At 39.0% G+C, this 11,308-nt stretch overlaps 2 protein-coding genes across 2 annotated transcripts; one reads left to right on the forward strand and one right to left on the reverse strand.

Annotated features, from left to right (window-relative positions):
• On the reverse strand, positions 1 to 3,531 carry LOC134653899 (UPF0047 protein YjbQ). Its single transcript, XM_063509263.1, has 4 exons — positions 3,073 to 3,531; positions 2,693 to 2,829; positions 1,589 to 1,717; positions 1 to 1,094 (listed from the first exon to the last, which is right to left on the reverse strand). The coding sequence occupies exons 1-4, from the start codon at positions 3,227 to 3,229 to the stop codon at positions 1,020 to 1,022; spliced, it is 498 nt and encodes a 165-aa protein (XP_063365333.1). The 5' UTR covers positions 3,230 to 3,531; the 3' UTR covers positions 1 to 1,019.
• Positions 3,532 to 3,990: 459 nt separating this feature from the next.
• LOC134653804 (transmembrane inner ear expressed protein) lies at positions 3,991 to 7,806 on the forward strand. The gene is made up of 4 exons (XM_063509169.1): positions 3,991 to 4,345; positions 4,842 to 4,994; positions 6,752 to 6,841; positions 7,642 to 7,806. Exons 1-4 carry the CDS (start codon positions 4,222 to 4,224, stop codon positions 7,797 to 7,799), a joined length of 525 nt encoding a protein of 174 aa, XP_063365239.1. The 5' UTR covers positions 3,991 to 4,221; the 3' UTR covers positions 7,800 to 7,806.
• Positions 7,807 to 11,308: the final 3,502 nt, after the last annotated feature.

The following is an 11,308-nucleotide window of genomic DNA, read 5'->3' on the forward strand; positions in this document are numbered from 1 at the left end:
AATCAGGAACAGAGGCGTGATCCCAACCACTAACCGAGCTCTACCGCGATGGAACTTACATAGGAAGACATACAACTATACACATGCGTCCTTTATACACGTCGCCAAATAAAACTTTAATCTATTACGTACATATTGTAAGTAAAAATATAATCGTTCGCAATGAAAGACAAGAGTGTAGAGCAAGCCAGTCGATGTCATGTAACGTCGACACAAACGATTAGATGACCACCCCATAAATCCGAGGCACTTACATGATCTTAAGATAATGATATACAACTACACCTAGGAGTACTGAAGGTTAGCTCATTGTCGCCCCGAAGGACCCGTTGATACAACGGGTGTGACACATTTAAAGCTATGGACTCGTTTCACGTACTAGTATAGACTAACCTAACACGGAGAGAGAAGGGAGCTATCGTAGACGCACACTTAACTAGATAACCTACCGCAGCTCTTACATTACGGAACCGACGACGTCGGCCCGGTACGTTACATACAAAATTGGTATAGTAAAATGAGTGTCCGACTTCATAAAAATGCCTACCGTGCGGTCATGTTAAAAAATATAGTGTCTCCCGGTGAACTTGGAAAATATTGAACGAGTGCAGGAGTGAAAAGTCAATAGATACAAACCGTCCCCGCCCTTATCTCAGTAAGATTAACGGTAAAGTGGGTGCCACATCAACCATCTCAACAATCGAACCTGCGGCGCGGGCCGCGCAGCTATGTACATATCGACAAGTCGCAACAACAAAACAACAATTAGTTAAAACCGTCCGGCGGGCGCCGCGGCCGGCCGCCGGGGCCCCGCCGAGATCATTCAATTCCTATAAAAGCTATATTACACGCGCGGGCCTCCGGCGGCCGCGGCCAGCCCGGGGACAACTATTAATCTTATGTACATATTGTCGCGTATCTCTTCGTCTACGACTGGTCGCCGTTTACCTCCGGGTCTTGGACGAGACGCGCTCGTGCGAGTGCGAGTGCGTGTGGGGGGTCGCGCCCCCCCCCCGCTCCTAACTGGAGCACGACGCCGGCGACGCGGCCGACAGCGGCGAGTCCCGAGGGCAGCCAGACAGCGTCACCACCACCTGCGGGACAGAGGCTGTAGTACAATCATACAAACATTGAACATTGACATGGAATGTGGTTTGAGCGTTCTACTTCTACCATTTGGATACCAGTGATGCGATTTGTACTCTCCAATAACAACTTAGCGGTTATAATCTTCATATGAGACTATTTGTTTGTACCTAATACAAGTGGAATACACATTTCATTATTTTCTCTGGTTCCTCATTTAAGAAACACACCCAAGCTGACTCAAATGATATGAGATTACAAACTACATCATGTTACCCCTTATATTGATTACTAATAAACTGGTACTAAGATTTCTGACTTATCAGATTTTTTTGCAAATGGATCTTGTTTCAGGGATCTACAAAAGCATCAAATGCTCTCTATTATTTATTACAAAAGCAACTAGAACGAATTATAGGTCTGCATCCTTATAATATCCTATCCCAAACATAAATGAGAATAAAAACACATAAGGTAGGTAGTAAATGCAATAGATTCCTACCTTTCGACTGCCCGCGTGATTCCGATGCTCGCACAGCCACACACCCTGCCATGTGCCCAGGTTTAGTTTCCCGTCCGTGATGGGAATTGTGAGAGACGAACCCAGGAAGCATGCTTTCACATGAGCCGGCTGTGGGATAACACATTCTCTTTTTAGTTACTAAAATTCCAAATAAATTAGATAATCTACACTATTTTACGCTTTAATATATATAATTATTCTATACATTTACTTCATGGGACAGATACGTGACCAGGTGGCCCTTTACACTGGATCTGATACGATCATGAGGGTTGATTACAGTTAAATGTAATTTTAACACATGTCACTAGAATTCATTATTAAGTTAGCGAATCTTAATTTCTAAGTTGCAAAGGGGTAAGGTTAAATCACTGGTAAAATTTACTTTTGAAGTGTATAGGGATATATCTTAATGTTTGTTATCAATTAACCTTTTAACCACCAGCAATTTTTGATTGAGCGTGCACGTGTCGCCACCGCCAATAATTGTACCACGCAGAGTAAGGTTGGCATAGTTACGAGAGTTATAAATGTGCTGTAAAAACCAAATCAGATCTTTGTCTTATTTAACAGACTGTGGCGAAATGAGCTGGATATGTAATGTCTTATATATCAGACTCAGGCGGTTAAAGGGTTAAGTGGGTTACCATTTCTCATAACATCTCTTTAAAATATCTTAGGATTAGGTACTATGTTTAACACAACTTGGTTTTTTGTAACATCCAAAACCCATCTACTTATTTAGATTTCATAAAACAAATTTTTTTTGTGTCTTGTCATCAGATTTGGCCTATTGATAAACAAGGTCACAATGATAAGAGAGTTGATAATATCCTGGCATATCAACAATATAATTGAAGCCAGAGGTTTTGCTTATAAATGTTTGACAGCTGATAAGATATTACAGCAATGCATAGGCATATATGCTATGGGTCACCTTCAAGACTCGCAAATTAGCAAACAAGTGACAATTAAAAAGGCATAAACAAATGATGAATGTTCTAAGTTTGAATTCAAACTTTGAATAGTCAGCATAAAAAGGAAGATCACAACAAAATGTTTATGATAAGTGTGGAGTATTACCATATCGTCAGGGCCCTCGCAGGAGTGGCGGTACGGCAGTCCCTCGGGCACGATTTTGTTGAGCATCATCTCCATGTCGTCTCGTACGTCTGGGTCCCAGCTTTCATTTAACGCGAGACTCGCCGAAGTGTGCATAACTGAAAACAACGTGCCCTCTCGTCAGCCGGTTTACATACGTTACGCATTTTGACATTTCACGCACTGTCCTAGTCCTACTACTAGTCATCTGACCACCGCGTTATCGACATAGATGCAAATTTCATTACTTTTATTGTAAACCAAAAATCGCGCGAGATTAAAATGTAGGGCAAATTGACAAGTGGGAGGGGGTGCAGCAATGTAGAAGTAGGAGCGACGTCTTAGCGTATAGTGGTACTCACTCTGGATGTGGCAGAGTCCGATGGCGAATAGCGACAACTCGGGCACCTGCTTGAGGATCTCCTCGGTGACGAGGTGCACGCCCCGGTGCTGCGGCCTCAAGTTCAGCTTCCGTTGAAACCACGCGGACCCGATCTGAAGTCCTCGGTTCGAGGCCATGTTTAATTTTTCAAACGCTACAGAATGACCGCAAGAACGCAACCGATATTACACAACATCACTTAATAAAACCTTTACACGAATTGACCCACAATTATCATAAAAGATTCATCTTCGATCTTTAAATAGTAATAAATATAGCGGAGGTTATAGGACAGATTCGACACCCTATTTTCTGCGGGAACGTGAAACAGTCGTTAAACGAAAGAGAAACAAAATCGAATAGTTGCCAGTAAAAAAAATATCAGCAGTCCAATACGAATTTCATTCATAAATTCCAATTAGGACATTGCAAGTTTTATCAATCCTGGCTACTATTTTCTGATCATACTTTTATGTATTGTTAATATAAATTAATTTGATTATAGGTATGAACTGTTTAATTACATCTGCTTAACCTATCATAAGACTATCATACAAAATGTTAATACGTTTATGTCAAAATAGGCTTAATTTTTTATGATAATACATTTATTTAAACCTTAAATTTATTATATTCCACACTTATCATAAACAATTATTCGAAGAAACGAGTAAATATTTCAATTACAATTTTGCAGGTTACTTTTCTTTAATTTTGTAACGATACTATACAGTTCAGCTCTAGCAACACTAATTTCTGATTCACCTAGTATCTTCTTAGTAGTTTGTGGATTCACCCTTATAGATAGCGGGAAATTTGAAATAGTTCAATGGGAATCACGCCCTAACTCAAATACAGTAACGCGTTTAATATTTAATAAAAACAAATGCACAAGGGGCAGCGACGAGCATTAATGAACCGGTTATTTGAACAAACGTCACACGGAATCTATGTGTTGAGTCAAAACTAATTTACGGGAGTGCCGGGGGTTGATAGCGTAATACAAGGTGTGGCAAACCACTCCTAGGAATAGAGACAATTAGTTTTTATTCCGAGTGAACCGTTTAGCGGACCCGTCGTATTTACAAACGTTTTTATTGTATATATTTGTTAATAAAGTATAACCACAATGGAGATTGGAGAGAAGATCTTCGCGGGTATGGAGGAACCGCAATGGCTGGAGCAGAAAGTTATGGGGGAACTGAAGCTCTGGCACATTATGTTCCTTTGTTTAGGCGTGGTGACAGTTATGAGTACGTATGGTTTAATTAATTACATGTTGACACATTCAAGCGCGGATTATTTGAAAGAGTTTACTGTCGTAGACGTAGGCAGTTAAAACCTTTTGATACCAAGCTCACGTTAAATTTCAGCAAAACTGAAAGAACTTAGATATTTGATTCATTTTAATTATAAGTCATGGTAACCAGGCATTCATTTCTCCTATATTTAGATTGTTACCCATACTTTTAACCACCTTTTAACTAAAAACTCTAAGCAAACTGTCTCTTTTTTTTAAACTCGTATCTCAATAGTGAATGCACAGTGAGATAAGTCCTTTCATTATGTAAGGCATTTATAACCTCACCTGCGACAAGTACAGAGGTCCTCAAATTTTAGTATTCGGCCAATACTAAATATTTACTTATATTCAGCTAATAGGCACCTATACTTAGTCTGATTAGTCTCTGATAGTTGGCAGTCAACAATATAGTTGATATTAATAGTATCATTTGACTAATTGGTCAGTCGTGATGGTGTGTTGCTGCTTCCGGTTCCGGATTCCCCGCACTAAGCAGCAGATAGAGGCGGACTACCAGCGGCGGAAGATAACCGCCAAGTTCCGCCATCAGCTAGAGACTATACAGGACAACAAGATGGACGCCATGTCGCTCACTGACGGTATTTGAACCCTACTAGTAAAGTCACCAGCAAAAGTTGCTAAGCGGGCGAGGTGTTAAGAGAGCGTGTCAAGGTGATTTTGATTGAACACCTCGCCCGCTTAGCAACTTCTGCTGCTGACTGTACATCAGTCAATTGCATTGTTACCTTACCATTGTTGACCAATAACCATTACAAATTGAACCGTAAACTGTATTCGTCCGTTACGGTTTACGGTTCACTTTGTACTGGTTCATGGTCAATTGCAATTAATGTTCGGCCAACACTGATTGTTACACAACGAAGGCCGCAAAAATATGTGACACGCTCTTGTTGCGCTACAAATAAGATCGTGTCAGATATTTTTGCGGCCTTCGTTGTGTAACATATTATTGCAGGTGACTGTACCTATTACTATAGTTCGTTTTTTTTAGCATTAGAAAGAAGGTAAGCGAACTTGACATGTCTTTTAATTGAAAAACGCTTTTTAAAAATCAGTAACTTATACTTATGAAAGCAGAAGAATATATAATAAATGATCGTATTAGATTCATAATTGTTACATATTTTCAATTAAAAGACACATCAAGATTGTTTACCTTTTTTCTAATGCTAAAAAAACGAAGTATATAGTAGCTCTGTGAACTTTACGAGCTTGCGACCTCACGGACCCCCCATGGCTCCGCTATTTTGAACAATTTCCAAAGCTGAATCGACAGAATAATTATTGAACCTGAGGGGCTACCGCGAAAACCGAATTTCGCAAATTGCGGGCCGGGCACTTTTCTCTGTCAACTCTAATTACGCCTTCATATCATTGGAGTAAAAGAGAAAGATTCCCGCAATTTGAGAAATTCGGTTTTCGCGGTAGCCCCTCTGCTCACTAAATTGGTGCTCCTCCAAAACTGTTGAGTGGGCATTATTGCCCAAAAGGAAACAGAAGCTTCGCTCGCTCGGTCATTAAATGTGAAAGTTTGTGGTTGGTTCTTGCAGCACGAGAAACGGGTGAACGGATTTTGACGGGCATGCAGATACTTAGTTTGTCAATCAAATGTTTAGTATTTATGTCGCTGGGTCATCTGGAACTTAAACTTAAGTTAACATAAAAATTGGGCTGGCTGGCTCATTAAGTTTGTACTTAACTTATCTATAAGTTCCTACATACTTATAATGCAAACCCTTCCGCTGTATTGGTAGTTATAGTATATTTACTCTGATGTTGGACAACTTTACACTACTTTTATTAGTTTACCTACATTCAATTACTGCGCAGCAGAGACAACTACCAAAATGGGTTAGGTTCAGGTCGCCATAAGATATATCGGAGCGGCCAAGGTGCTCACAAATATCTGAATACGCCTCTATTGTCAAGGCGTTAAAGTGCGTGTTCAGATTTTGTGAACACCTTGGCCGCTCCGATATATCTGGCGACTGTAGGTATCTACTTTGTCGTACCTAGTAAACTTCAAACTTAACACTTTTCTGCATTAACTGAAGCCAAAAGTTCTCATTTGTAAAGCTGCTTTGCTGAAGAAGATGGCGTTCGTTACACTTTCTGTTCTGGTTAGAGGGACAGAGAAAGGTTATTTATCTTTTGCTCATGACATACAATACACAATCCGAAGAAAATGACGGACAGTAGGCTGCTCAAACATTGCAATTATTCTGTCTCAAGCAGACGTCTAATGTTATCTCATCACCGCTATCTTTATTTGCTCTGGAATCTAGATAAGGTAGAATAAAATTAAATAAGTTACCTGGCATTGTCTGATTGCCAGCGTTGGAGTTGCTCTACGAGAAGACGGACAAATCTAAACCTATGGATAACAACGGGTCACAGCAGAGCTCGGTCGTTTCGCCGCAGCAAAGTAAGTCTCATTCATTCATTATTAACCCTTTACCAGGCTGACAGTTCAAAAATGACAACCGAATATCAGTCTTACTCAGCGAAAATAGAACACATGTTTGAAGTGCCGTAGGTATATATGTGGGAAAAATATATATAATTATATCCCTTAGCCTGGTAAAGGGCTTAGGTTGAATAGGCTAGCTAGGATATGGGATAGTTTACGTCGCCCACTGCAATGGGGCCAATGGGTAGAATTTGACTAGGTATTATTAACTGTCAATTTAGTATTTGAGATATAAAACCACAGCTTACCCCCGGTAAAGCTCAAACATTGTGATAAGAAGTGTAAAGTTATAGATATCGACACGGACAAACTGCCAAAAATATGTATACACGACCTTATTGCCCATACATTAAGGTAGAGTGTACTGTGTACAATTGTACATATTTTTGGCACTTTGTCCGTGTCGATATTTAATACCTTGACTGTAACCTAGATATCAGTGTTGGCCGAAACGTTAATGCAATTGACTATTTTTGACCGTTAACCATTATAAATTGAACCGTAAACTGTAATCGTCCGTTACGGTTTACGGTTCAACTTGTACTGTAGTGGTTAATGGTCAAATTGCAATTAACGTTCGGCCAACACTGCTAGATATACATAAATACATTCTTTATATTTTGTACCCCAAACTTGCTCAACTGTTATTTCAAGCCAGGCATTTTAGGCATGGTAGGCAATGTTGAATAAGTTTTCGGTACAACCACCACCACCACACCAGTGCAACCACCGTTTTATTACCATTGTACAAACAGGTTCGCTGGATGCGGCGTTTCCCGAGGGGCAGCCGCAGAAGCCCGAGCCGCAGGTAGCGGGGCTCAGCTTCGTGAAGTTCGCCACCAAGGTCAGCCACCTCGCCAAGCTGGGCGGCAAGACCCAGGACCCGCCCCAGCCCACCAAGATGGACTTTTAAATACACTTATGTAGTCACGCCATTTAGGGTTCTAGCTAAATTGGACATTCCATAGCGTAAGTGGGCGTTTTCTAAAATAAATATTGAAAACCCGATTCTCCCAGATCCTGGTGTTTTTGGGTTCTTTCAACTCAGAATCACTAGCATATTCAATCCTGATGATAAAAAAAAATTGTCCCAAAATTTTGTATGAAAATTGTACATTCCACTACGTCACGTTAAATACAAGTGAACATTTTTCTCATACTAAAAACGTGACGTAATGGAATGGACATTTTGGGACATCTTTTTTTAATGGTAGGATGGAGAGTGCTGTCGATTCTGAGTAGAATGAGCCCAAGAATGTCCAGATTTGAAAGAATCGGGTTTTCGATATTTATTTTAGAAAAAACCCAAGTATGGAACAAGCAATTAAGCTATGCCCCTAAATGGCGTAACAATCCCTGTGGTGACTGTACTACAACTTGCAATATCTACACGGAGGCCGCAAAAATAGTTCACACCATCTTATTTTGTAGCGCAATAAGAGCGGGTCACATGTTTGCGGCCTTCGTTGTGCAAGTTATTATTGAATGTGACTGTATTCGTCCTGGTTCGTCCACATATGGCGAGCGTCGCTAGTGCATTGTACGCGTCCTGCAGTAGAATGGTGAAGCTGCATACAGGGCCATACTAGAAGCCCCTAGGTCCTAGCCAAGATGAAAATCGTACTTCAACCAGCTTCAACCAACGCCAAATGAAAACAAAAAATATATCTGGCTCCGTAGACAACATGCCAATCGCTAACGCTCCGTAGCGAACGAAACGCAATTGTCACTGTCGCACTAATATGGAAGAGTGATAGAGAGACACAAAGCGATTCGATGGCGAAGCGATAGCGATTGTCACCTTGGCTAGGCCGCCAGGATAACGAATGCTACACAAAATGCATAAATTAAGTTTCTATTCGCATTTTCTATCTCTGATTGTCATTTTGGCTATCCCCCTCATCGTACCATGGCAAACGGGCATACTTGCCAGATGTGGACACACCTTATGTTATATTACGAACTACCCAGTAACATTACAAACATATAGTTTATGAAAAACATGTTGTTAGTTTAGGCATAAACATAATCTCATACCAGTGTGACGAAAATCATTGTCGGATACGACAAGGAGGCAAATACATATAGTATTATGTAATGTTGAAGTATGTATTAGTAAACATTCATTTTAGCATACTGCATACTAACAAGTCTGTTTACAAACACAGCATGCATAGTTGCATACTGTATTAAATATACAATACTATTTGTAGAATGTAATGTTGCTACTCTTGAAGAAAAAACAAACATACCTATTTTTATATTTCCATTGTTTTACCATTTATCTACCCCGTGTCCTTATCAAGGATGTAAAAAAATAGTAATGTGAATAATTATTCCCAATTCTAAACTGAACAGAGCCCGTACCTTGAGTCACTGACAGTGTCAAAACTGACATATACGCTGTCGAGAAAGTAATTTACTTTCTATACATCTCGTTTGCACTTATATGCGAGTACGAGCGAGATGTATAGAAAGTAAATTACGTTCTCGATGGCGTTTATGTCAGTGCCAAACTGATGGTAGCCGTAAGGTCATTCACTTGTAAAAAGTTAGTTTTATTCCCGAACATTAAGAACACAGGAGCCTAATTTCTAGTAGTGGCTTAAGTATAGCGGGAAAATCTGCTCCCGACCTAGTTTTAGGATGTTTTCATTTAATGGGCTTTTGACTTATCGGGTACTGATGAAAAGACACGCTATCTTAGAACCTAAATCTCTGTATTAACCAAATGTATTATGATTTTATGATATTATTTTGAACCTGTTTATAACTACAATAAATAAGTCAGTCGTTTAGAATAGATTAACTGTACATTAATCTGTTATGTAATTATGTTATATCGCAACCAAGCCGTATTAATTATGTGACATTGCACCTGGAAACGGTAGAAATGAAAACAATAAATAATTGCAGTAAGATGTTTTCTTTAATCTAGAAAATAAAAATACAGTATAAACGGATTTTAAATCACAAGAATAATTACATATTCACAAATAACTTCCATAATCTGCACAGTTTACATAATCTGGCGCTTCAACTGACAGACAAAACAATCATCAAATTGTAAGCTATAACTTTAAAGCAACATTTAACTTACATTTTATAATACATAAATAATACATCTTGCAAAAAAAATTACATAAAATTCAAGTTAGCTAATTTTTTTAGTTAAATTGTGTCTACACGCTTTATGTATTACATTCCATTCATACTCGACTACTTGCCGTATTTTTAATAATCTGTCAACTGTTAATATTTGTCACGTTATCAACTCATGCATATTAATTATGACTTAGCGGTTTACATTATTTCATCCAAAAACCATTAATGATACTCGTAGTCTAAATAACTTTCAGTCCATGACTCGATCGATATTTTGCCACAATCTCACCTAAAATTACGTAGTTAATCTCGCCTACTCTTTGCACTCCCTTTAAAGTAAAATTGAATGCAAATCTGAATATCTTCGCTATTATACATATAAATTATTGCAATATGACTCTTATGAGTGTAAAGAAGATAAGTAGACAATTCAGATTTGCAAGTAAGAGTGCCACTTCACTACATCCCAAACATTGCCTTTCAAAGTGAATCCGCGTCAGAAATAACGCTAAATATAGTGGTGTGAAATGTTCACTATTCCTATAGAGCTCCTTGGTGTTCGATTTGAGCAAATACTTGGTGCGGAAGTGGTCTAACACATTACGTGCCATTTTCTATTTCTCATGAACTATGACACTAAATTCGAAGAATTCTTATAAATTTTAATACATTATTTTTACATATAAATCATTGTAGATAATAAACGTATCTTGTTCTTTAACCTTTTAACCGCCAGCAATTTTTGATCGAGCGTGCTCGTGTCGCCACTGACAGTAATTGTAGCACGCAGAGTAAGGTTCGCATAGTTACGGGAGTTATAAATGCGCTGTAAAAACCAAATCAGACCTGTCTTATTTATCAGACTGGCGAAATGAGCTGGATATGCAATGTCTTATATATCAGACTCTGGCGGTTAAAGGGTTAATGCAATATGGAATTGAAGTTTTGTGTGTTGAAATTGCATATAAACGGGATACAGAGTATCGCATCTAACCTAGCGATCTATCGAGCCGGCGGAGCGGACTGCAATAAGGCCTGTACACCCACCCAGCCTCGGTCTATGGAAGATTCTATTGAGAAATACTATACACTTTCACTTAGATTATAATTGAATCGGGCCTACCTAACAACGTAAGACAGTAACTTTATTTAAATAATTATTGTTCGTATATTGCATAGATAGCGTTATCAAACTAGACGGTGTAGTTACAAAATTAATAGTGAGTAATTCGTACGAGTTTGTGCATGTTACCTGTCCGGAGATATACATCTTTACAGTCTGTCATCCGAAACAATAATAGGCTAGGTTTATATTAC

The sequence above is a fragment of the Cydia amplana genome, chromosome 14, assembly GCF_948474715.1.
Source record: "Cydia amplana chromosome 14, ilCydAmpl1.1, whole genome shotgun sequence".
Taxonomy (NCBI): domain Eukaryota; kingdom Metazoa; phylum Arthropoda; class Insecta; order Lepidoptera; family Tortricidae; genus Cydia; species Cydia amplana.